This window comes from Mustela nivalis, assembly GCF_964662115.1.
Source record: "Mustela nivalis genome assembly, chromosome: 7".
In the NCBI taxonomy this organism is placed as follows: domain Eukaryota; kingdom Metazoa; phylum Chordata; class Mammalia; order Carnivora; family Mustelidae; genus Mustela; species Mustela nivalis.
The window spans coordinates 50,538,192-50,565,853 of record NC_139026.1 but is presented as its reverse complement, the minus strand read 5'-3'; the positions used below and the strand labels follow the sequence as shown (position 1 = coordinate 50,565,853).

General features: G+C 38.0%; 1 protein-coding gene across 1 annotated transcript in view; it reads left to right on the top strand.

Annotated features, from left to right (window-relative positions):
- Positions 1 to 6,464: 6,464 nt before the first annotated feature.
- The window catches only part of LEMD3 (LEM domain containing 3), a 63,198-nt gene continuing 42,000 nt past the window's right edge, over positions 6,465 to 27,662 (top strand). Inside the window, exon 1 of the mRNA XM_082738267.1 lies at positions 6,465 to 8,054. Within this exon, the coding sequence (XP_082594393.1) occupies positions 6,521 to 8,054 (1,534 nt within the window). The 5' untranslated portion in view covers positions 6,465 to 6,520. The remainder of the gene's footprint in view (positions 8,055 to 27,662) is intronic.

The following is a 27,662-nucleotide window of genomic DNA, read 5'->3' as shown; positions in this document are numbered from 1 at the left end:
ACAAACCTGATGATTCTCTATTCCTGTTTCATACAACGTTATCTTTTAACAAATAAAACAACATTGAAGAAAGAGTTGTTTTTGAAAAGAATGGGTAACCATAAACTGGATATGTTCAGATCTCTTGGTTCTCTGTGTTCAGATCCATTACTCCTATGATGTGGGACAGGAAAAAAATTGGTATTAAAGTGACTTTTGCTGCTTAAGGAAACCAAATCTAGAAGCCTGGCCCACGAGCCTCTTTGCCGGTATACTGCTTAAACTTCATACTCTTTCTCTCTTATTCTAAGTAATCTTACAAGAGTCCTATCCCTAATGTACTTCTTCTTTGTGTATTACCCTGAAATCTTCCTAATGCCATCTTGTGACATGTAGCATTACTTGACTATCATTTGACACATTCAGAACAAGCTAGGAGTTGGGAGGGTATACATTTCAATCGGACACAGATCCTTATCTCCAAGAACATAGAGGGGAAAATAAGGCAAGTATATAAATAACTCTATAAAAGGTACAAAAATAAATCCTATAAGAAAATGCTTTTAAGAAGTTTCGGGTTTGTAAGAGATCTTAATGGTCAAGCATTCTTATTTCCTCATTTTAGAGAGGAAGACACTAGAAGAGAAAAGGTTAAATGACTCATTCTGTGCAGTAGAATCTTCTATTAGTGAGGCACCATGGTGGGCTAGGAAGAACAGTGAACTTAGGGCCGGACGACCTAGGAGTGATTTTGGATTTCAGTCCTTATTAGCTTTCAGGAAGAAAAAATGACCAGACTTTCTTGAGCCTTAGTTTTCTCATTCACAGATCAAAGATAATAATGCTTGCTTATTAGGCTGGTGTAAAGATCAAATGAGATAATGAAAAATTTCTGTGGACTATGAGGCAATATAAAAATGTAAACTCTTACTACAGTTGATGAATTGCAGAACTGGGAATAAAACTCAAATCTCCTAACTGTGAGATGCTTGTCCATCATGTGTTAATGTGAAATGCTCTCCATGACTTCTAGTAGAGGACTTAGAAATTCATCTTTTTGCATAGGGTAGAATGTAATTACCAATCACACATATGTTGTTGACTCAGATTATATGCCCATTCTTCACTGTTTGAGTTATATACAGAAAAATAAAATAGATGCTCTTGCTACATAATTTTCTTGGCTAATTCTCACAGTAACATAGGATAAGGACTTTGTCCAACATTTCTCAATACCATGTTGTATTTTCAGCCTGTTTATTCTGGCGTCCTTCTTAGAAGCAGTGTTAGTGTTGAATAAAAGTTAAGCAATTAAAAAGCAAAATAAACATCAGTAACTTTGTAGATCAAAACTTGTGAACACATCCTTGAGGCACTTTAAGAGAAGTTAAGTGATAACATCACTATAATATTGTGTTACTTCTTTGATCTGCTAAAAAGCTAAGTGATATAATCAGTTTTTTATTTCTGAGTTTTCTTTCTAGTTGCTGCATGTGGCAACAAAGCTAAAAAATAGGTTAATTATAAAAGCTTTTGTCCTCTTCCTCACCCCATTACAGACTTCCTCTTTAGAGTGAGTAAGAAAAGAGGCAATGAAGTTTATTTATATATATACTACTGTATGATTTAAAAAAGGTCTTCAAGAGGTGGCTTGTTGTAGTGGAAAGAACATGGAGTTTGGATTCTGAAGTTACCAGTTTTAATTTTCCATCTGACTCTTTGGGACTGGAATCAAGTAACTTTTTTAACCTGAATTTCTTTATCTGTAGAAGATAAAAACCAATAAAACCTACCCCCGGACTGTCAGAGGAGTTTATGGTATCCCCCAAATAATTAAAAGGCAGTTAACAATGAAGATCACATTAGGAAGAGAAAATAAAATTAAAATCATTTAAAAAATGAGGCACATAAATATAAAGTTAGGAAATGTAAATGCAGTCAGCAACAGAATTAATTTGTAAAATAGAGGCAATGGAGCCGCAAACAATTGCTATGACTGATCCACAGACCTGAGTCTGAATTTCCTTTCTTTTTTTTCCCAAAGAGAAAAACATGGCTAGTCACCAAACAAGAGTGTTCATCCACGAGGTGAAACGCAGATTAGTAGTTTTGTGGCTCCTCAGAAAATTAAACATTAAATTACCATCTGATCTGAAATTCCTAGGTATGTATCCAAAAAAAAAAAAAAGAAAACAAGTATTCAAACAGATACCCGTATACAAGTGCTCACAGCAGAATTGTTCACAAAAACCAAAAGGTGGAAACAACCAAAATGTCTATCAACAGATGGATAGATAAATAAAATGTGATATATCCACGCAATGAAATATTATTCAGCCATAAAAAGAAATGAGGTACTGATCCATGGTACATCCTGGAATGAAAACATTATGCTAAGTGCAAGGGATCAGACATAAAAGGTCACATGTCCTATGATTCTGTTTATATGAAACATCCAGAATAGTTAAATCCATAGAGACAGAAAGTAGATTAGTGGTTGCCAGGCCTGGAGAGAGGGAGAAATAGGAAATGCCTGCTTGATGGGTATAAGATTTTCTTTGGGAGTGATGGAAAAGTTTTAGACATTTGTAACACATTGTAAATGTACTAAGCACCACTAATTATGTACTTTTAGTTTATTTTTTAAAAGTTTTTTTAAAAAGATTTTTTATTTACTTATTTGAGAAAGAGAGAGAAAGAGTGAGAGAGAGCGAGCAGGGGTGAGGAGCAGAGGGAGGGGAGAAGCAGACTCCACACTGAGCAGGGAGCCTGATGAGGGGCTTGATCCTAGACCTGAGCCAAAGGCAGATGCTTAACCAACTGAGCCACCTAAGTGCCCCTATTTATTTTTTTTAAAGATTTTATTTATTTATTTATTTATTTATTGAGATTTTATTTGTTTATTTGACAGAGATCACAAGTGGGCAGAGAGGCAGGCAGAGAGAGAGAAGAGGAAGCAGGCTCCCTGCAGAGCAGAGAGCCCAATGTGGGGCTCAATCCCAGGACCCTGGGATCATGACCTGAGCCAAAGGCAGAGGCTTTAACCCACTGAACCACTCAGGTGCCCCATAGATTTTATTTTTACGTAACCTCTGCACCCAACATGGGACTAGAATTTACAACTCTGAGATTAAGAGCTGTATGCTCTACAGACTGAGCCAGTCAGGTATCCCTAATTATATACCTTTAAATGGTTAATTTTATGTGAATTTTACCTCAATAAAAAATAAAACAAAGTCAAAGCAAAAATAAGTGAGTTGCCAGAGCAAGCATAAATGAAAAAAGTGTAACTATTTCTAATAATAAGGCCACAAAGGACATTCTTTAAGGAAACAAACCCTCAGCAATATCTTTATTTGAATATAGGGTCAGGTTTCACTTTCTTTAGAGGGTCTTCAAGATCAGTTGATGTCATGATTATGAAAGGGAACATGGTAAGGGCATTTTTACTGGAAGCAGGGGGAGTATAAGTGTTAGTAATCCAGCTCTCGCTACAATTGTCTCTGATGAGTGGCAGAGATAAAATTAAGATGGCATAAGTCAGAGATAAAATAAAAAACATCTAGAAGAAGAAATGGACCTGCTATCCTTCTGCAATCCATCATAAATATTTCCCTTAGTTAGATTTTTAGAAGTTATGGATCAAGAGTTAGTTTGAGGTTGCATTCCCTGTAAAGTATGTGCATGCAGTTTGCCAATTTATAGTTTTGTGCTTTCAAAGTTAGTCAATCTGGAAGCAGGGGGAAGATCCCCTGGTAGAGGAGGAGAATTGGAAGTGAGTAGTGACAACGCTGAGGTAGTAAAAGTTGTCTTGAGAAAGTATGAATCTACTCAGATACCCAAACAAAGGGTAATCATTACCTCAAATAGCTTCATGCAAAAAAATCGTGTCCTCGGTATCTCCAGGGAGAACAGGTTTCTGGTAAACTACATGAAACCATGTATATGTGGAGTTGATACGAGACGTAGTTTTCATTGCTATGACTATCTGGCTTGTAATAGCTAACGTGTAAACAACTTCACACAGAGTATTAATTCATCATTCTCAACCAATACTTGTTGAATGTTAATTGTGGGCCAATGAGGGCAGACAATACTGGCAACATTTTAGAAAAGAGTAAACTGAGGTTCTGAGAGCCCAAGATTTGCCCTAAGTCATAAAACTTAGACTTACAAAGTTTGGTTCCTAGTTCTTCCAAGCCTCGTTGCTGCCTGCAGGGGTTGAAATGACCAAAAACTATAGTTACCAAAGCCCTTCATCTTCACTAACTATTAAATGTGATTATTAGATGTCTTGGGCAAAGTTTTGCCATTTCTGTTTGTCTGTGCGGTGGCATTTTCTTTAATTAGTTACATGGTGTTCTCAGGAGCCACACTATCAAACGTGCACAATGCTTGGCTAACATTTACTCAGTACACATGGTATGCTTAGGTGTGGTGTTAAGCATTATGCAGACATATTCTCATTGAATCCTTAAAACAGCCTTCTGAAGAATGTCTATCATCCCTCTTTTGTTTATACAGCTATTAAGGCTCAGAAAATGTAAATAACTTGCCCAAAGTCACAGGTAGAAATATAAATATTCTGAAAATCCTAATAGGAGGATATTTAAAGGTTTATGAAAATCAGAGGCCAAACCAACAGGCTCCTATGATTCCAATCTGAAGAGCCAGTAGAGTATGGAACAAATATTGAACTAGGTATCAAAGCAAGAGACAGGGCTGGGTCCATATTCAGCTTTGTTTACCTCCAAAGCTCACCGATTAACTGCTCTGCTATACTGAGACCCAGGTCTGGAACATTTGTAATCCTTTGACTTCTCACCCAGACAATTATGGCAATAAATTCTGGGTCATTATTATCATAGTGAATAAAATTTACTGTGGCTAACACTCTTAAAAGTGCTTAACAATCATTTATGTTTCTAAATTTTAAAGTCTCCTTATGAAGGACAAGGAAGTGTCCCTCCATATAAATGTGTTTTTTTGAGGAGATAGTCAGATTTTGCTAAGAGAGGTAAAAAATTTAGGTTACTGAGGGTTACTCTGCTGTTGGAATCAAAATGTTGAAAAGTTTGTATCTGTGCTTTTTTTTTTTAAGATTTTATTTATTTACTTGACAGACAGAGATCACAAGTAGGCAGAGAGGCAGAGAGAGAGGAGGAAGCAGGCTCCCTGCTGAGCAGAGAGCCTAATGCGGGGCTCCATCCCAGGACCATGGGATCATGACCTGAGCCGAAAGCAGAGGCTTTAACCCACTGAGCCACCCAGGTGCCCCTGTATTTGTGCTTTTGACTAACATATCTTTCCGTTCAGATGTGTACAATGCAATAAGGTAAAATAACTCATTCGATGAAAAATTACTGTAGTGTGCTAGGTGCTACCAGGTTAAGTGCTAGGGATTAAGTACTCTAGAAATGTCAGCTCTGCCAGCTTTTGAGGAAAAGAGAAGTGATCATTATCAAATTGGGCAAACTTCACCTCTCTGGTATTCATTACCTACTGGTTAAATTAGGTGGTGTACCCAGATCTTAATGTTTCTGGTTTTTTATTTTCTGTTCAGATTTCTTCTCCTCATTTGGCACTATTCCCATGTCAGAACAACCATCTCACACTATCCTAGCTTTGCAATTCATTAACTAGTTCAACAAATGTTTATCGAACTTCCAGTATGATGAACCACAGGAATAAAGTTGCTAATATTAGAAGCAAGGTTTCTCTGCTCATGGAGCTTACAGTTGAAATAAGGTAAGAAATAATTAAATAACAAAAATTAAAAAATATTAATTAATAACTACAGGTTGGAAAGGTACTAAGAGGGAAATGAGATGGAGTATTGTCTTTTTTTCAGTCACACAGTGACGCAAATGATAAATGCTTTCAGTTACAAAATGACCATCTATCAAGGTTATGAGATTTTAAAGAACGAATAGCCATTACTCTGGAAGAAAATTGTACTGGGACTGGTTTACTCTCTCTCCTTTCTTTGTAATAGAGGAGAGGCTCCTCAAAAAGAGCAGCGAGAGAAACTCGCTTTTTAATTTTTTTTCTTTTGTAAGTCAAGCGGAAAGACGAAGCGAAAAGAAATCAGAACTCAAGGAAATTGCTAACCTAGTCTGGTCCTGAGGATTTCTTTTAATCTTTCTAGGTTCGGGAACTGGATGGCAAGAAAACTAATGCCTTGAACTTCAAGGCAGATTTCCTTTCAATTATTACTGTCTGGTGGCAGGAACCTGAGAAGAGGTCAAGGTGTGGTTTAGGAAGAGGCAGCTCCAGGGAAAGGCACTTGGAAGGGCAGGACAGAGAACAGCGGGAGAGAGTGCGCTGACGCTCCTAAGGTGAGAGAGTAAAAAAACTCTCCGCCTGGGCAGCCGCGCGCCGCTCAGGTGGCCTTTTCCCGCTCAGGTGAGCTCCTCCCGCGCCTCCCATTGGCCGAGGCGCCCGTGGCGCTGGGAGGGCGACGCAGCCCGGTCTAGTTCAGGGTCTAGGGCGGCGCGTCACTTCCGGTAGCGCGGAGCTTGTAAAACACCCTGGAGAGAAAATGGCGGCGGCAGCGGCTTCGGCTCCTCAGCAGCTCTCGGATGAGGAGCTTTTCTCTCAGCTCCGCCGTTACGGCCTGTCTCCTGGCCCAGTGACGGAGAGCACCCGCCCGGTCTACCTCAAGAAGCTGAAGAAGCTTCGAGAGGAAGAGCAGCAGCAGCACCGGTCTGGGGGCCGCGGCAACAAGACGCGGAACAGTAATAACAATAACACCGCAGCCGCCGCGGTTGCGGCGGCGGGACCGGCGGCGGCCGCCCCAGGGCTGGGGGTCCGGCCAGTCTCGGGCGATCTCTCCTACTTGCGGACTCCTGGGGGCCTGGGCCGAATCTCGGCCTCGGGTCTGGAGAGCTCCTTGGGAGGGCCCGGGGGCACCTCGGCCGCCCCCACGGCTGGCAGCAAAGTGCTGCTGGGCTTCAGCTCGGACGAGTCGGACGTGGAGGCCAGTCCCCGGGACCAGGCCGGCGGCGGCGGTGGGAGGAAAGATCGGGCTTCGCTCCAGTACCGCGGGCTCAAACCGCTGTCGGCGCCCCTGGCCGCCAGCGAGGTGACTAACAGCAACTCGGCCGAACGCAGGAAGCCCCACTCGTGGTGGGGGGCCAGGCGGCCGGCGGCTGCGGAGCTGCAGACCCCGTCGGCGAGAGATGGAGCCGCGGAGGACGAGGAGGAGGAGGGGGAAGACGGAGAGGACAGGGACCCAGAGGCCGAGGAGCCGCTGTGGGCGAGCCGGACCGTGAACGGCAGCCGGCTTCTCTCCTACAGCTGCCGGGAGAACTATTCGGACTCGGAGGAAGAGGAGGACGACGACGTGGCCTCCAGCAGACAGGTATTAAAGGACGACTCCCTTTCCCGGCATCGGCCCAGGCGGAGCCACAGTAAGCCTCTCTCTTCGCTGACTGCTAAATCTGCCGGCGGCCGGCTGGAGACCTCAGTTCAGGGAGGGGGAGGAATCCAGATGAATGACAGGGCGGCGGCTGCGGGGAGTCTAGACAGGAGCCGAAACCTCGAAGAGTCGGCGGCGGCGGCGGCGGCGGCGGAGCAGGGAGGAGGGTGTGATCCCCTGGACTCCAGCCCCATTCCTAGGTACCGTGTCAACGCTAAGAAGCTGGCCCCTCTCCTGTCCCCGCCACTGACTGACATGGACTCAACCTTGGATTCGTCCACAGGCTCCCTTCTTAAAACCAATAATCATATCGGCAGTGGGGCCTTCGGTGCGGACTCCCCCAGGATTTTTTCCAACAGCCTCCCTCCCGGTGCGTCGGTGGCTGCCTCTAGTTCACTCAGGATCAATCACTCCAATCATACGGGCGCCAATCATACCTATCTGAAAAACACATACAACAAACCGAAGCTTTCCGAACCCGAGGAGGAACTTCTCCAGCAATTTAAACGGGAGGAGGTGTCCCCTGCAGGGGGTTTCAGTGCCCACTACTTGTCGATGTTTCTCTTAACTGCTGCCTGCTTATTTTTCCTAATATTGGGACTGACTTACCTAGGAATGAGAGGGACAGGAGTATCCGAGGATGGAGGGCTCAGCAGTAAGTATTGAACCCTGTGGGGTAATGAAACAAAAGGGGGTATTGCTAGGGGTTTGTTGTAACCACACTGGGCATTTTACACCAGGTGACTGTCTGCAAGAACATGTTTTAATAGCGACATGGCAGCAGATCCGGTGCACTTGTGTCGTCTTTAAGAAAGAACATTAGTACCATTATCAGAGCGATAATCCCATGCCTGGTTTTAAAATTTTTCTGTATGATCCATTGAGGAATTCAAAACATCATATAAAAGAGCAAAATATTACAAGTCTATTAGTAAAATGCATTTATGTGTGTGACTTAAATTTTCCTTTTAGCCTTAAATAACTGTGTGCAGATGGCGGTTACTTAACAGTATTGGAGTATTTTGATTGTTATGGGACATCATAGATGTTTTTTCAAATTGAGTTGTGATTCTAAAAGGCAATGTAAGAGCTCTTGAAATTGCAGTTAAATATTTTGGAATATTAAGTTCTGTAGTTCTGTATTTTCTATAGTTTCTATATTTTCTTTAAACAAATATAGAATGTAGGAAGACACAGCTCAAAATTGATTGCCCAGGGGGCGCCTGGGTGGCTCACATGGTTCAGTGTCTGCCTTTAGCTCGGGTCCTTGATGGGTCCTGATCTCAGGGTTCTGGGCTCAAACCCTGGACTCGTTGGGTTCCTAGCTCAGCAGGGGTTATGCCTCTCCCTTCTTCTCTGTCTCCCCCTCCTTGTGCTCGGTCTTTCTCTTTCTCAAATGAATAAATAAAATATTAAAAAAAAAAAATACTGCCCAGGCCAAAGCATCTTGCCTCATACCCCTGAAAAAGTAGTGGTAGGTCAGCGCAGGGCAGAGCAGGGGTTTACCATTTACCTGATACCAGTTTTTAGGCCCTGGGATTTACTTGCTCTAAAACACTGTGGGCAGGTGTGGTGTGTTCATTCATTCATTAAGCTGGCATCATCATCTGTGCTGTAGGATAGAAGTAGGGTACAGCAGTGATGATAAATCAAGAGTATTTCTGTCCTACAACACAAGGGTAGGTACAGATCATTTTGTGTTCTGTGAAGGAAATAAGGATGGAATAGTTGGTATATGCTGCTTGAGAGATAGTGAGAGTAGCTACTCTTTGAGGTAAGATCTGAAGCAGGAGGAGACAGCATTGTAGGGAGACAGGAGAGCACTCTGGGCAGAAATTGCAAGAAAGGTCTTGAGTCGAGCAAGAGCGTTCCTATAGGTTAGAGTGGTTAGAGTATCTTGAGCAAGGGGGAGTGAGCAAGAATTTGAGCCTGCCTTTCCTTATCAGTGAAATGATGCTGATATCGATTAGAATGATGCCTACACAGATTGAAAGAGAGAAAGTAGATGTAGTGTGTGATGGATTGCTGAAGATATAATTTCTTAGTGTTAGGGCCCTCTCTCCACTCCCCATGAAACGTCCTACCCTTTCACCCAGCATGAAGTCATTTTATTATGATTTGTGTTTATAAAATCAGCCTTACTTTTGTTTGTTTTGTTCCAAAATAGTGAATGTGCAGTTAGCAGATTTACATAAAGAGTAGGAATTAGAATGGGTATAGCCATTTCTAAGATCATCAAAGAATAGTTTATTACTCTGTTGCTTAATTAGAGGAGTAAGAAAAGCCCTGAAACCCAGCACTCACTTTAACTTGCTCCCTGGGAGCAAGAGTGATACATTGTGTTTTGTCTCAGATAATTTGGGAGAACAAGAAATAAGGTTGCACTAGAAGTTAAACTAGTAAACTTCACATAAATTAATGGCATTATTATTACTGATGGGCACAATTCTCGATTAAGGTGACTGTCCCATCTTTCAACTCACTGTTAAGAGGAGTGAGTTTTGTTTTCTTAAGTACGAAAATTTTGGTTGGAATAGAAAGGGATAGGACTGCTAGGGTTTTACTAGCCCCTTTACCAATGTGGAAGGAAAGAAATTGTGTTTTTTGTATTTTTTAATACATGGTAAAAGTAAAGTAGTTTGGGTGATGGAAACAACAGTGGCTAAGAGGTAGAGGATCTGGGTCCTAGGACTTGTCCAAATGACTTAGTTCCTTAACCTCTGAAACCTCATTCTTCTATGTTAAATAGGAGTAATAACTTCTGCTGTCTATGGGGCTGTTGTAAGGATCACTTGAGGTAGCTTATTAAATAACCATAAAGTGGTATTATTTAAAGTTTAGATAAAATTCGTTGTATTCCTGGTAAACTATGGTATCTATGTTAAGAGAAATAGTTAAGTCATTTCTGTAAATCTTTAGTAGCGGATTTCTTATTCAGCATTTAATTTTTATTAAATTCCATTAAAAATACAATGTAGACATTGATACAGAAATTTGAATCCAAGTGTAATGAATCCTTAACTGTATTGTATATTTGATTTACTGAATACTCTGGTGGAAAGACGTGCCTGCTAATTCAGTTAGTCTGCACACCTAACGGTGAATAACTTTCACTCCCTATATTTATGTATTCTGAATCCTTTGTCATAGTATAATGGTTAACCAGAGCTTAACCATAGGGTTCATTGGTCAAATACTGTGCTTAAAGAAATAGTTTTGCTTTGAGTAATAATTTTACCAGAAGATTGTAGGTTATTTATGAGAGTAAGCTTTAGTAAGCTTTTATTAGTTGTCATTTAAGTTATGTGTAATGTATAATAGATTTGCCTTTTAAATAGTTCTTAATCATTTGGCCTTTGAAAATTTTTTATCAATACCCTAGTTTTATTAATTAAATTGCTTTTATTAGTTAAATTTCTATGAGTCTCTACTTCCTAATCTGTATAACTAGGGGGTTGGAGTCGATGATCCCTAAGTTCTCTCTAGCTCCAAGGTTTAAGAGTCTAACTTTGTACTGTCCTACCAAAACAACTAAAGGATCAGCCTGCAGTGAGATTAGGTCATGACAACCCAACAAGAGAAAATGGAGATGCAGAATAGATTGGCTGCCTTGGGTTTATGTGGTCATTAAGTAAAAATTGTTTTCCAATAAGAAAGGCATGCTTTTTGTAGAAATTTTGGGTAGAGATCTATGAAGCAAAAAATGAATAAGTATTGTCTACCTCTACCTTCTAGTCTCCCATTCACCCCTGGTATAAATAAGTTCAGATAATACCTCTGAAAACTTTCTTAATGCTTTTCATGTAAATACATACAATGGAGTACCTACTCTGTGCCAAGCACCATTTTAAGTGTTCGGGGGGTGGGGAGAGGGAAGGGGAGATTGACAAGTAAACAAATAAGGATTTGAGAGAGCGATAGTTGCTAACACAATTAATGATAGTAACTTTGCCTGGGATAGAAGAAGATATGAACAAGATACTTCTCCAATGAAGACATACAAATGGCTATCAGACACATGAAAAAATGTTTATCATCACTAGCCATCAGGGAGATTCAAATTAAAACCCACATTGAGATACCACCTTACACCAGTTAGAATGGCCAAAATTAGCAAGACAGGAAACAGCATGTGTTGGAGGGGATGTGGAGAAAGGGGAACCCTCTTCCACTGTTAGTGGGAATGCAAGTTGGTGCAGCCACTTTGGAAAACAGTGTGGAGATTCCTCAAGAAATTAAAAATAGAACTTCCCTATGACCCTGCAATTGCACTCCTGGGTATTTACCCCAAAGATACAGATGTAGTGAAAAGAAGGGCCATCTGTACCCCAATGTTTATAGCAGCAATGGCCACGGTCGCCAAACTATGGAAAGAACTAAGATGCCCTTCAGCGGACAAATGGATAAGGAAGATGTGGTCCATATACACTATGGAGTATTACGCCTCCATCAGAAAGGATGAATACCCAACTTTTGTAGCAACATGGACGGGACTGGAAGAGATTATGCTGAGTGAAGTAAGTCAAGCAGGAAGAGTCAATTATCATAGGGTTTCACTTATTTGTGGAGTACAACAAATAGCATGGAGGACAAGGGGAGATGGAGAGGAGAAGGGAGTTGAGGGAAATTGGAAGGAAAGGTGAACCATGAGAGACTTTGGACTCTGAAAAACAACCTGAGGGTTTTGAAGGGGCAGGGGAGGTGGGAGGTTGGGGGAGCCAGGTGGTGGGTATTAGAGAGGGCACGAATTGCATGGAGCACTGGGTGTGGTACAAAAACAATGAATACTGTTACGCTGAAAAGAAATTAAAAAAAAAAAAAAGAATATGGAATATTGCAGATGAGCAGGCCTCTCCAAGGAGGTGATGTTTGGACTGAAACCTGAATGTCTTGAAGGAACTAGCCATTGACAGGGAGAAAAGCACTCCAGGCAGAAGTAACAGCCAGTGCAAAACTCTCTAGGCAAGAACCGGCTTGGCAAGTTGGAGCATCAGAACAGAGTGGCCAATGTGGCTGGGATATAGTGAATGAGGGAGAACGGTATATGAAGTTAGAAGTAGGCAGGGGGCCAGTTCGTAAAGGACCTATAGGCCTTGAGAGCCACAGAAAGGAGTCAGAATTTTATTTCAAAGTGATGTTATACTATATCTATCCTGCGACTAATTTTTTCACTTAACCTTGTATGTTGAGTAATTTTCTATACACCAAGTTTAAGTACAAGGCATAAGTTAAAAATCTTACTCTCCCTGGTCCCTAGAAATGATGAGAACATTCTATAAAAATGTTAAAATCTCTGCCATCCTGAAAATGTTCTTCAACCCTGTGTTCTCTTCCAGCTGTTACTGTACTCTCAGCCAAGACTGCTATCTCTTTCTGCCTCTGCCATTCACTCAACCCATTTAGTTTAGCTTTACCACCCATTCCTCTGTAACCTCTTCTTCAAGACACAAGTTACTCAATTGCCAAATGTAAGAGAGGCATTGAAGTTCTTAGCTGCGCCTCTTTGATCCATTCCATTCAGTGATTAACTCTCTTCTTCCAGGAACTCTCCAGACTTCTGTATCACTGCTCTCTCCCAGTTTTCTTTTACTCATGTCTGTTTGTGTTTTAAATATTGGTGGTCTCTAGGACTCTTCTTGTCTTTGGTTCTATCCTTTTGTATAGTTTCTGGCTAATACCTCCTGATTTTATATTTTTGCCTTAAATGTTCTCTTCTGAGTTCTAGACTTTGCTATTTGTTTATTGGACAGTTTCTTCTGGGTGTTCCAGAAGTACCCATCCTCTGTACTCATTGGCTTTCCTTTCGCCTTGTTTCCCCAGCTCTGTTCCCTGTTTTAGTTAATAGCACTTCCATCTACCCAGGACTCAAGCTAGGAACTTTGAATTTACCTAGAGCCCTTCCATCCCTTCATGCTCCTACCAAATTTAAAACCTCAATCCAGTTGGTTACTAAGTCCTGTAGTTTTATCTCCATAGGTCTTTTGATTCTTTTTCTCTCCATCAGTATTGCTCTAAGTTAGTCTTTTGCCTGATCTGCTTTAGTAATCTTCTATCAGGTGTCCCTCCTTCTAGGCTGTAGCTCTTCAATCCGTTTTCAGTGCCAGAGCAATATTTCTAAAATAAAAATGCAGTAATACACTCTTTCTCTTACTCATTGGATAAAATCTAAATTCTTTGGCTAAACTGTTTATGTTCTGCCTATGCCTGCTTTTTCTAGCTTCATTTCCTAACAGTTCATCTTACCACTTACTCTGGATAAATTGGAGTTTTCTGGTAACTGCTTGGTGTTCACTGAATATATCATAAAATTTCATGCCTTTATGCCTTTGCACATTATTCCCTTCTTTGGGAAGGTTGCCTCTCTGAACTGCTATTCATTCTTAAAAGTGTATCCACCTCTGAATATTTTCTCTGACTCCACATACTCTTTACCAGGAGTTTGGGTATATTCAAACTCTACTCAGGATCTTATACATCCTTCACAGCATTTATTACAAAGTATTATAATGGGGTCCGTCCATGGTGCCAGTTCGATTACAGTTCCTTGAAGAAATAGTTCCAGAGGAATTGAATACACTGGTAAGTGGCCCAGGCTTTACATTCATCTCTGAGTTTGAATCTCATTTCTCTCTTACACCCGTTTCATGACTTTACTAGAAGATACTCAGTTCCCTGATATTAAAAAAACGAGGACGGTAGTACCTGCCTCAGGGTGGCTTTCAGTATTATGTGAGGTCATGTATGTAAAGTTTTTTGTGTTGTTAGCCTGGCGTAGGGGAGTTGCTCAGTAGACCCAAGTCACATTAGTATCCCTGGTACAAGTTGATTCCTTCATAAATATTTGTTGAAAATGATCGCATATCAGATACTCACTTTGCATGCACTGATTAACTCATCATCAACTCAGTAATTGATTACCTACTCAGTACCTAACAATACTTAGTACTGGGAAGGATGCAAAAGAAATCTCATTCTTGCAGAAGCCTCCACTCCACTAATAATAGTCACAAAAATGGTTAAGAAGTATATCAGGTAATAGGTGAAGTGCCACCCTTTTGTAAAAAAGGGCTAGTTCTGTGTGTACTGGATCAGCCTCAAATGATCAGAAGCTGTTTCCAAATTTGGACTTAATTCTGTAGGTTGAACAGTGGGAATCCATGGAGGTTTTTAAGCAGAGGACTAGCATAATCAAGTTGATTTTTTTTTTTTTTTAAAGACTTTATTTATTTGAGAGAGAGGAACAGAGTTATTTGGGAGAGGCAGACTTCCCACTGAGCAGGGAGCCTGATGTGGGGCTTGATCCCAGGACTCTGGGATCATGACCTGAGCCGAAGGCAGATGCTTAACCACCACCCAGGTGTCCCTATAGTTGCTTTTAAAAAAAATATATTCTTTTCCAAGTAATTAGACTAGAACAAGTGGCTAGTCCAAAACTTGGTGTGTATAATGAAGTAGGCGTAAGGATTTCAAAAAATAGTTTCCCTCATTCTTGAGGAATGAAAGCTGAACATTATATTTAAAGTTTTTTGAAGTTGACTATTCTGTAAGGAAAAAAATACTCTAGGACTTGAAGAATATTCTTGGGAACACCAGAAGTTTGTATATCTCAGTTTGATGGTTTAAATAAAATACACTCTGTGGAAATGTCTTTCATTTGGAAATTATCTCTAGTATAATTTAAAATAAAAGTCATCAGAGCGAAAATATGTGAATTCCCCATGATATATCCAGGGAGCCTAGTTTGAGGAAAATTGGCATAGATATTGGGGCTTGGATTGAGGAGGCAGACCTGGGTTTGAATATTGGCCCTTGTTTTTCTATTAAAGTCAAGTTGCTGAACCACTGTGAACTTCACTATCCTCATCTGTAAAATAGAACTAAGTGAGAATTAAATGGAATGATGCATGTAAAGTACTTGGCTCAGTGCATGACACAAAGTAATAAGAGTAACAGCAGCTAACCCTAGATAGCATTATGTGCCAGGCACTGCGTTGGACAATTTTAATTGTTACTCAGCCTTCTTGAGGCATTTTGTACATGAGGATTGTGTATATGTTCTCTACCATAATTGTTATCCAGAAAATTATGAAAGATAAATGGGTGGGTGAAGCAGATTAATGCATGAAATCCTAGAAATGCCAGGAATAATCTATGAAATCTAACACTTTAGGACAACGAGGTACAAATTTATACTTAGGCAACAGTTAGGAATCCTGTAAGACTATCCTTACATAAGGTTTTAGATTAATTCATTAATTCACTGATACATGAGTGGGCCAATCTGCTCTAATATAATGCAAACTATAATAAATAATATGTAAAACTATAAAGCGTGACACTCTTTCTAATTTTTGGAAGAGAAGCTGTAAGAGATTCTTACTCTCATGAAACAAACTGAGGGTTGCTGAAGTGGAGGGGGTGGGAAGGAATGGGTAGGGCTGGGTGATGGACATTGGGGAGGGTATGTGTTGTGAGCATGTGAATTATGTGAGACTGATGAATCACAGACCGGTATCCCTGAAACAATATATTATATGTTAATAATAATAAATTAAATTTTAAAAAGTCTGAGAAAGACCCCCCAAAAAAGGAAAGATTTGCTGTCTAAAACTGGTAGTCTGATTTTACAATACCACTTTAAAACTTAATGTTTTTCCATTGTTCCATTTTTAAGATGTAAAGATATTTTGTATGTTTGTTCTCCCATTTTTTGCTTCTTAAAAAAAAAAAAATCATACATGTTTTTTTCTATGCTTATATTTCTTTCAGTGGAAATGATCCGTTCTGTAATTTCGGGGGTACTTTTAAAAAATCAGATATTTTCATGATTCCTCAGTAGAGTTGTAAAGTTTTAAAACTAGCCTCTTACTACTCATTAATTATTTTATGTTAACTTTACCTCTGAAAAATATTTTACATAAGTAAAAGGAACCTTACTGCAAAGAGATTTGTAACATCAGTGCAGAGAGAGGTTTAATCTAGTTTTTAAGTAGTTTAAAAATGAAGTATACCTTCAAGTATTGGAAATCTTCTATAAGTGTGGTAAACAAGTAATAGTGATTTCTTTATGAAAATTATAATAATCTTTATTTTAATCTTACATTTACTTTGCACTACAAATAGCTACCATTTAATTTGGGAATGCAGCCTCATACTAGTTGTGGAAATTGTTCATGACGATTATTGTTTGATAACTTTAGATTTTGACTTCCATATTCAGAATTTATTTTTGAAAGATTTTAAATTGAACCAGTAGCAGTGCGGTTGAACAATAACCTTGACTTTGATGTTTTAATAATGTATACTTTAACCTGAGCCTCATTTAAAAAAAAATCTTGATTTAGTTAATAATCTTTTATTAACAACACTGTCAAAATTATTACGTGAGTTGACCAGGAAGAAAGTGTTTAGGTTTTAATACTTGTTTGATGTAGTTAAATTTTACATGTTTGACATCATTCCTCAGAAAATTTATTTCTAAAGAAATTAACTTTTTAAAGGGATTATAAAAATTTATAGTAACAGATACTAATGTCTGAAAATAAGATAACAGATCCATCATGTGGAAGCCATAATGTATTACTTTTATGATGTCTTAATTTTTTCTTTAGTTCTAAAGGTATAGATTTAAAATTACACTGTGGTGTTTTTTTTTTTTTTTTTTTTTCTTAATCTGGGTAGCAGATTTATTGCTTAGTGGCCAGAGCTTTTTGCTTAAAATGATATCAAGTGGCAAACTAACATTTAGAAACAAGTCTTGGGTGCAAAATTATTTGAGAGTTTAGTTCAGCTGTCCTGAACTGAGTGATGACTATGCACCAACAATTGGTTCCTGCCTTGAATGTGACATGAATAGGAAAAAAATGCTTTAGGAGCATTGAGCATTTTAACACATAGCAGAGCATTAATAATGTTTTGCAGTTAGGGACTCCTTTTATATGTATATGTACAAAAGGAATTTGCTGATTGTCTGTAATTCCTGAAAGCACTTTACACTTACAAGGGAAGCTTTATAGGAATTCACCTAGATACACTTTTTTAAACCTCCATATGGAGAGCGTCATGGAAATTAATTAGGGGAACGGCGAATCTTAGAATAATGGTTTCTTCTAGTCCCTGGGCTATGGTTTAGACCCTTGGTCAACCTAATTAATGACTTTGTAGGTTTATAAGGGTACCTCCCCCATGATATCACAGATACTTTCTTGTTTGATTTAGTTACTTGAAGCACAATTAAGTTTATCCTCTTCATTCACCCATTCACCCACTTATAAATTACTTATTGAGCACCTACTGTGTGCCACATAATATCAGAAGTTGAGTATATACTTTCTAGAACTATAGGAGTGAAACGCTTTGCCAAGATACATAAACTGCCTCCCTTTCTCCCACATCATGGTGGCATTCTCTTCTTTCTCCAAAATACCTATGTATTAAATAGCCCCCAGAATTGAGATTTGGTTACAATATTGTGACTTAGAAAACATAATGTGAAAAATTAATTTCTGCATATTTGAGTATGCCCTATAATAAAGTTTACCACAATGTATAAACACAATGTGTTTACCACAGTGTGTACGCTGTACAAACAAAATAGTTCCATTTTTTGCAGATTTTTAGAAATATTTTAAAAAGTAAAAAAGGACGAGACATGAAGAATGAATTTGCCAAAAATGAAAATGTTATCAGTATGAAGTGTTTATGATAATAGTACAAGATGTTCTAGAAGTATTCTTATGCTTATGACAAAAAGTCTTGTTTTTAAAACATGTCGTCTCCAAATGTTCCATCTTTCAAATTCTAAAGCCTTAAAATGATAAAAGCATTTATTGAGAACTTTCTATGTATGGGCATTTTATCTTAGTTTTTATGAGGGGAGCTACCAATATTATCTGAGAAAACTGAAATGTAGGTGGAATATGGTTACAGGTGACTTGTCCAGTATCCCACAGCTACTAAGTTTTGGAGCTAGCCATTTGAACCCATGATCTGACTTCAGGGTCCACAATCTTAACCCCTAGGCGGCAGTAGATTTTTTTTATGCATCTTTTTTCACCTACTGACTTTACTTGGGCAGGTAAGTCACTTGGAACCTCTGGGCCTTGGCTTTTGCATCTGTCAAATTAGGGGATAATAAAATCAACTTCTAATCAATGACCTTTGTAGGAAACTAAGGTGATAATGTCTATGAAAGTGCTTTGGAGAAATTTGAAGTGATACATAGCTGTATTTTTAATACATTAATTTACAATTTCCCAGCTACAGTAGTCTACTTAACACGTGGTCAGCACTGTGTATGACATGTCCTGTCAGTGATGTTAATAAGTAATAAAAGAGTCCATTAAATTTATAATAATTGTCAGTATCTTTCAAGCTTACTCTCAAGCTGTCCAAGGAGGTAAAAGGAGTCCTCTTTTTATATTACCTAATTACTGCTTTATTTCTGGGTGCTGAAAAGGAATATTCTTATTTTTGCAGTTATGTTAATTTAATAGGCAATGAAGCACAATTTGAAATTAGATTTTACTCTTGTTGACCATTAGAAAGTTGATTTGCTGATAGAGTCAGAGATGAAATACGTTGCTTTAATCCAAAATATAGTAGTGAATTTGAGACCGAAGAAATTTCTTGGGAATGTGGATAGGTCTTTAGAGTCAGCTTCTGTTAACATTATCTGAAGAACAGACAATGTTTGCAGCTGGTAGAGAAGGCTGGCCTTTCACATGTTGTTTTTCAGCGAGTTTGTCAGATGCCATGAACACTATTACTGCAGAAGTAGGAAGATAAGGTTTGTCCCTGTGAATAGGCAATAGACTGAATGGTGGTAATCGAGAGATTGGGGGGCATAAAATAATAAAATGGACTTGATAAGCAGGATGTTAAAATCAAGCTACTTAAGTTATAAGGAATTTAAAGTGCATTAGGATCTCAGTCTCCTATATTGTTGATATGAAGTACATAATGAAATTTTCCTCCCATTTCCTATTTGAAACTATATCAAAGATGTGATTTGTTTAGACAAGAGCTGTCTAATAGCAATACAGTACAAATATGGAGTATTTAAATTGTAAGTCACTACAGTGAATTAGAAATAACAGAACAGGGGCGCCTGGGTGGCTCAGTGGATTAAGCCGCTGCCTTCGGCTCAGGTCATGATCTCAGGGTCCTGGGATCGGGTCCCGCATCGAGCTCTCTGCTCGGCAGGGAGCTTGCTTCCCTCTCTCTCTCTCTCTGGCTGCCTCTCTGTCTACTTGTGATTTCTCTCTGTCAAATAAATAAATCTTTAAAAAAAAAAAAAAAGAAAGAAATAACAGAACAGTGGCAGAACTAAATCTCTCACCTACCTGCCTTGGATAAGTGGCCATGTTTGATGGTATAAGGGTATAAGGTGGCATAAAGGACTTCTTAGTTTAAAGCAGAAGTGATGTCCCCTAAATTCTCACTCATTTCTTATTGGGAATATTCCTTTATATTCTTCTGACCATTTCCTGTTGTAAACTGCTTTGTATAGCTCTTCAGACTAGACATGTAGGAGAGAGGGAGGGTCTTTTGGTTCTGTCGCATGACTGTCCCAAGAGATAAGGGGAAAGTTAGCTCCGATTTAGAAAAATGAAAACCGAATGATTAATAAAGCTTTTGTTGGCCAATATGAAAAATTTTAAGGATTTCAGTATCTTGCCTTTTGAGAAAGATTTTGGGACGCTCTTATTCATCATGCTCTTTCAATTGTAAAAACTATCTCAGTGCTATTTTATGGTAGATTTGCACTTAACAATATCTCCTTAATGAATCTGAATAAATTCTTTGAACTACATTCTGATTACTAGAGAATGTTTGCTCACAAAGTCAAGCTGTTTACTTCCAAAGGGAAAAAATGGGCAGTCCTTAATTTTTGAATGGGTTGTCTTCCAGATCATGTGTAAAATAGTTGTTTGAACTTGGAAATGTTTACATACTGCTTTTTAAGCTAGCGCATAGAAGCCTATTTAAAATTTATGTCTTTTTTTAGTACTGATACAGTATTGGTTTAACTTTTGGGTCCTCAGCACTGTGGCTCATCTTCTGTGGGAGTTGGGCGAGGAAGCAAATTTATTTTTTGACTTTTTACGTTTCCTTACACTTTTTCATTTTTTAAAAAAATTTGAATTCAATTAACATGTACCATATTATTAGTTTCAGAGGTAGAGTTCAGTGATTCATTAGTCTTATGTAATACATAAGACATTACATCATGTACCCTCCTGAATGTCCATCACCCAGTTATCCCACCACCCCCCCTCCTGCAACCCTTAATTTGCAACTCCCTTAATTTGTTTCCTATGATTAAGAGTCTCCTATGGTTTGTCTCCCTCTCTGATTTTGTCTTGTTTTATTTTTCCCTCCCTTCCCCCATGATTCTGTTTTGTTTCTTAAATTCCATATATGAGTGAAATCATACAATTGTCTTTCTCTGGTTGACTTATTTCCCTTAGCATAATAGCCTCTAGTTCTCTCCACGTTGTTGCAAATGGCAAGATTTTGGGGGTTTTGATGACTGCATAATATTCCATTGTATATATATACCACATCTTTATCCATTCATCTGTCGATGGACATCTGGGCTCTTTCCCTAGTTTGGCTATTGTGGACATTGCTGCTATAAACATTGGGGTGCAAGTACCCCTTTAGATCACTACATATGTATTTTTAGGATAAATAATTAGTAGTGCAATTGCTGGATTGTAGAGTAACTCTCTTTTTACCTTCTTGAGGAAAGTCCATACTGTTTTCCCGAGTGTCTGCATCAGCTTGCATTCCCACCAACAGTGTAGGCGGGTTCCCCTTTTGCTGCATCCTCTCCACCATTTCTCATACTTTTTCATCTTTTAATTCTTCTTATACTCGCCTAGCTTCCTCTTGTTTTGCTATAGTCTTGGCCAAACATCCAAGTTCTCAATACTTCAAATCTTTTTTTTTTTAATTGAGAGATAATCAATATATAAATACAACATTATGTATTAGTTTTAGTTGTATAACATAATGATTTGATATGTATTTATCACAAAATGGTTACCACGGTAAATTTAGTTAACATCCATCACCTCACGTAGTTTTTCTTCTTGTGATGAGAAGCTTTAGGATCTACTATTTTGACAGTTTTCAAATATACAGTACAGTGAAATTAACCATAGTCACCATGCTGTACATTTTATCCCCAGGACTTATGCTTCTTATAACTGGAAGTTTGTACCTTTTGACCACCTTTACCTATTTTTTCTTTATAAGAGAGGGAGGGGGAGGGGCAGAGGAAGAGGGGGAAAGAATGTTAAGCAAGCTGGCTCCACACCCAGCGCTCTGATCTCACAACCTGGAGCTGAGATCATGACCTGAGCTGAAATCAAGAGTGGGATGGTTAACCAGTTGAATCACTCAGGCACACTCCACCCCATCCCTGTCTCTGGCAACCATCAGTATGTTCTCTATACCTATGAGTTTGTTTTTTTTAGTTCCACATATAAGTGAGATCATACAGTGTTTGTCTTTTGTTACTTACTTCACTCTGCATAAAAGAGTAGGTCCATTTACTGGGTGCTTGGCAAATGTAAACATTTATTCTTCTTAAGCATTTTTAATGTTTTATGAGTGAGGACTCTAATGAAGGATTAGGTTAATCACTTTGTCCAAGGTTATATAGGTAAGAGAGAGGAGTTGTTGGTTGAACCCTACCAGTATGTTTTGAAAGCTCATCCTCTAACCATTGTACTCTACTGCATTCCCCTTTTGTATACCCTCTCCTTTATCAAATTTCAACTTCTTTAATTCCCTTAATTCAGCTACTTTAGCCAAATGTTAGGGAAAGCTATCTGATTAAATTTGCAATGTTGTAGAATTCTTATAATAAAAATTATACGATTTTTTGATAAAATTTGATAAATATGATTATCTTTAGTGAGGATTGAGGCAGTATGAAATCAGAGCTTGGCTCCACCTCTCTAAATCATCCTTCATCTTTATATGTATAGTAGTTAGGTTGCCTACATTTCTCATTTAGAATTTATGTCAGTAGTTCTTAACTTATGGGCTGAGAACATTTGGGAGCTGTACCTCTTACAGAGTGTTTGAGGACCTGACAGATGATTTGGTTTTCTCATATTGTGTATTGTTTGCAGCTGTATATCAATGTTGCTGTCGTTAGAATACAAAAAATTATTCATGGTAGCATTTTGTCATTTTTTTCTTCGTAAGTGAATATTAAAAATACTATTGTGGGAATCTGAATGTCGATAAAAATGAAGAAGTCCTTTTTCTTCAGAGATGGAGAAACATTGCTTTTAAAGCATGCTGTCAGGTAAATACACTGGTTATATTTTAGAATTTGTTTTTAAGTCATTCATAATAAATGTCAGGGGATCAGTTGTAATGTTCAAATAACGGACTGACTGGCTAACTTAACTGGTAAAAAGTCTTCTCAAGGTGATGGTGCTTTCAATATAAGATTTCATTAACTCAGATTCTATCCCTGATAAGTGCAAATTTTGGCAATTAGTAAAAAAAATTCAGGCATTATAAAAATTTTTGGCAGGGAGCTTTGCTTTCAGGGGTCTTCCATTTCATCTCTTTGTAACTCACAGATTTTATAAGAATTCTGTCCTTTTTTCCTCACTAGTTCCAGGGCAGAAACAAATGAGGAACGGAGCAGTGGCATACTGTGATATTTTGTAAACTGAATACTGTTTATTTTTTATTTTATGTTAGGATTGAAAAAAGAAGAAAAAGCTAAGATGTATTAATCTCCCTCCCACTCCCTCAGTATCTGTATGCTTATTCACAAAACATCCCATTTTATATTAGGTTACTAGAATGCCCAAGATCACAAGTCATAAATGTTGGGACTAGCTAAATGTTCCTTGCTGCAGTGATTTTTTTTTTTCCCCCTCATTTGACCCCACTGCCTTGCAGTGTGAAGAGATACTTTTTATTCATTTAAGAAGTTAAATGTTAGGTGAAAATTTGGTATGATCCAGTGTATGTTGTACTTTCTGTCCACTGTGTTCATGTGAAAGCATGAGTTTTATTTTTAATGTTCTTTATGTTATAACCAACAGCACAAAAAGTCATATGCCTAGTTTACCACATTTTGTCGTAACAGCTTGCATTTTCTTTCATGCGGGGGTTTTGGTTTTGACCTAATGATGACATACTTAAATACTCTATTTCTCCAGTGACTTTTCATTTCTGTTGTTTTTTTCCAAAGCTAGAAGTCAAGATGAGATTTTTAAGCACATTGATTATAAAGCCAATGATGAGGATTTCCTTTTAAGCTCCAAATTCAGTTTATATGTTTGTTTGTATCATACTTCAGTCTTTTTGCTTTGTTTATACATATAATGCCTTTTTCCCTTTTAACAGAGCTATACTTCTTGTCCCCCCTTAGAATGGACTGAGAACTCATATATATATATGAGTTCATATATATATATATATATATATATATATATATATGAGTTCATATATATATATATATATATATATATTAGTATTATTCACTTTATCGTTGCAGTGTAGCTTTTCCCAGTTTTTTTTTTTTTTTTTTAATCTGCCTATTTCCCTTGTGTGGTACAAAATTAACTATCTCTAGTCATTTACAATGTTAAACACAGTGCATTGTGATAGAGAGTGTTAGTCTGTAGAAGAAAAGACTTGTGTTTAATTGTATGAGAAATGCCTCTTGCTTTATTGCATTGCACTGGAGGTAGGTTGTACAGGGTATCACAGATCTCCAGATTCTCCAGATTCTCATTTAGCAATATTCTTTCAGAACAGACCTTGTTATAATACAATTCCACTTTATTCTTGGCAGTGTAAACCTTGAGGAAGTGTCAGAGACAGTCTCTAGTGTGTAACAGTTAATGTTTAAAATCTCTTAATACAGTGAGCTGTCACCATGTTTAATAAATTACAGTATTGCATTAGCATAAATTCGTTTGGGTGCCAAGTTATCTGTTACACAGATGCTTGGTATTATTTATAGGTTTGTATCTAACCTTTGTGGGTTGACATGCTTTTATTTTTCTATTCACTTGTCACCATGCAGCAGCATAATTCTTTAATTGGCATATGTGCAAAATGGTTTTAAAGACGAGATCTGTGAAAGTACTGAAAAAGCAGATCACTCAGACTTTTGGACCTTGTGCAGTGTAGTAGGATGAAGCTCCTGTAATTTAAGTAGATACATTGCTTTGTGTCATTTGAATGTGTTATGGTACTTTCCTCCCAACATTGGTAAACTACAGGAGTGTCTTTAGTAAACAAAGTTAGATGGAGACAGCAGCCTAATTGCTTTCCCTCTGAAGTTTTGAGCCATTAAGACTTAGGGGTGTGTGTGTGTGTTTGGGTGGGGAAAGATTATTAACTTTCTCTTTTGTCCTAGAGTAAGTTTTGGAATTTTCTTGAACTGTAAAAGTCATCTCTTGGATTAAACTTTTTTTTTTTTTTTTTAAAGATTTTATTTATTTGTCAGAGAGAGAGACAGCAAGCACAGGCAGAGTGGCAGGCAGAGTCAGAGGGAGAAGCAGGCTCCCCGCAGAGCAAGGAGCCTAACCTGGGACTCGATCCCAGGACGCTGGGATCATGACCTGAGCCGAAGGCAGCCGCTTAACCAACTGAGCCACCGAGGCATCCCTAAACTTTTTTTTTTTAATGGGAATTTTAATTTTAGTTATTATTATTAGATTCAGTAATTGGTAATTCTTTGAAATCTTGAGTTACAGATTCTCCATTAAGATATCAGAGTTCATTTTGTGAAGGGACAGACTAACATTGAAGTCTCTTAAATGTGAAGTATTTTGATATTTTATTGATTTGCTAGTCATCTAGCTTTCAAATTTGGTAATAAATTTTTTTTTAGGTAAATAATGTGTCAGTCTTAAAATCACTTGTCAGTGAATTACCTCCAACCGAATAATGAAGCATTTATTTTTACTAGACATCAGCTCCTATGGCTATTTTTCTGTGTGCCAAGTTTCTGACATAATTTTAGTAAAAAAGATAACTTAAAATCTTATTTGTAAATGTGAATTATATGAATTTTGAAAAATAAGACTGTATTAGCCAGGTCTCTTTGAAACAAAGCAAAACAAAACAAAACAAAAAAACCCTTTATATTACAGTAACTTTTTTAGTTTTTTGCAAAGGAAGAGGAAATTTTCAAGTTTTTGATTTGTTAAGAATTTAGATTGAAGGGCGCCTGGGTGGCTCAGGTGGTTAAGCTGCTGCCTTCGGCTCGGGTCATGATCTCGGGGTCCTGGGATCAAGTCCCACATCGGGCTCTCTGCTCGTCGGGGGGCCTGCTTCCCTTCCTCTCTCTGTGATCTCTTTCCTTCCTCTCTCCTACTGTGATCTCTCTCTGTCAAATAAAAAAAAAAAAAAAAAAAGAATTTAGATTGAATTGGAAGGAAGAAAATGTTTTTTCTAGTACATTATTTAAAGTTAGGGTTTTTACCGAATGTATTCTAGGTACTGAAGTGATCTTTTACCAGTTCTCCGTTAGGATGTTTGCAGCATCAGCAAATATTGTTTAAATACTTACCCTCCCCCAGCATTTTATAAAGAAAAGTTTGAAATAAGAAATTGAGAGAATTATGCTATGAGCACTCATATACCCACACCTAAACTCTACAGTTAATTTTTTTGTATTTGCTTTATTATGTATCTTATCTATCACTCTGTCCATTCTTTATTCTGTCTTTTTAAAAAATGTACTTCAGATTAAATGAAAACATTAGGATACTTAACCTTTACATATGTCATGCATATTGGTAACTAGAGTGAGAGGTTTGTTTTTTTTTTTTTTTGTAAAATTTATTTGCAGTCAGATGTTCCAATCTTTCATATGTCTTTTGTTATAGAAATCCCAAACTTGGGATACAATTATAATATGAAATTAGTGCTTGGATAAAGTCAGAAATCTCAATTACAGTCTGTTATCCTCCCCATGGAGTCTTCATTTTCATGGTGAGCAAATGTGAGATTTTCAAGTGATGACAAGGTTGAAAGAGACCATAATTGTTCTTTATAATACAGAAATGTAGAATAAGAACCAAACAAATAATAAGGCTGTTGTCGACTTAATTATAGGTTTTGGTCTTTTATTTTCCTGGACACATTATTTCATTCTTAGTACTATCAAATCCACATTTAAAGCCCCTTTGATTTTATAAAATCATGATGTATGTTCTGTTATTCGTTAACAATAGCTTTTTTGGAAGCAGCACACATTGTTGCCTTTCTTAAAACAGGGCAAGTGAAAAGTTGAGATTCCTGTAGGATCTGAGAAGTGGAGAAGCTTTTGAGGTTTTGCTCTCCTTCCTTCCTTCACTTGTTATCTCCATCTAGGTCTGTAAATCCAGAAAGATAGGTGGGTAAAAATGGAAAGGTTATTATGAGGAGAGCAAGGGTGGTGGTACAAGAGTTTACCTTAGGCAAGTTTCATAGTAGCCAGTTTTTGTCAAAACTTGTTTTGCTTACTGATATAATATGAATATTTAGAGTAATTTATTAAGTATACTTGACATAAACTGTTCCTGTATTTTAGAATGACTGTTTATTTAATAGAGCTATGAAACAATTGGAGAACTTTCAGAGAACAAATGGGCAATGGGCTATGTTGCAAAAGAATGTGCTGCCTTGTTCACCCTGTCCATTTTTAGATCAGTCTGGCTGATGGTGAAATGCAGAAGAGTTTGCTGCACACACAGGTGCAGTGTTCTGCAGCTGTTGGAAACATTTGTCCCCTACTCCCCATTTCTTCGCATATAATTATGCTCTGTTTAAGCCACTAAAGCTAGAATATGGGATTTGAGAACTTCAATGTCTGTTTACAAAAGGGTGCAACTCAGAGATAATTGGTCATTTAGGTAGTTGAATTTCACTGTGTCTAGATGACTTGGAAGTTTCCAAAGACTAAAACCAGCCTTAAGGTCATAGAGTTTAAAAATTATGAGAGACTGACTTTGAAAGTGCATGTCTACAGCTACTGCTCTCCAGCCCAGAGGACAGGGCTTACATATTTTTATTTTTAATCACCTGAAACTAACTAATCTCTGTCTGCCACATAATAGGCACTTGATGTATGTCTATGAATATCTTGTTGAAAGATGAAGCCAAATTGTTGTTTAGATGTAGTTCTAAGTCAGAAAATTATGACTTTTTTTTTTTTTAACTGATGCCTTCTGATAAGTTTTATAGTAGTCTTATGAACCAAGTGCCGTGGCAGCACAGAGGA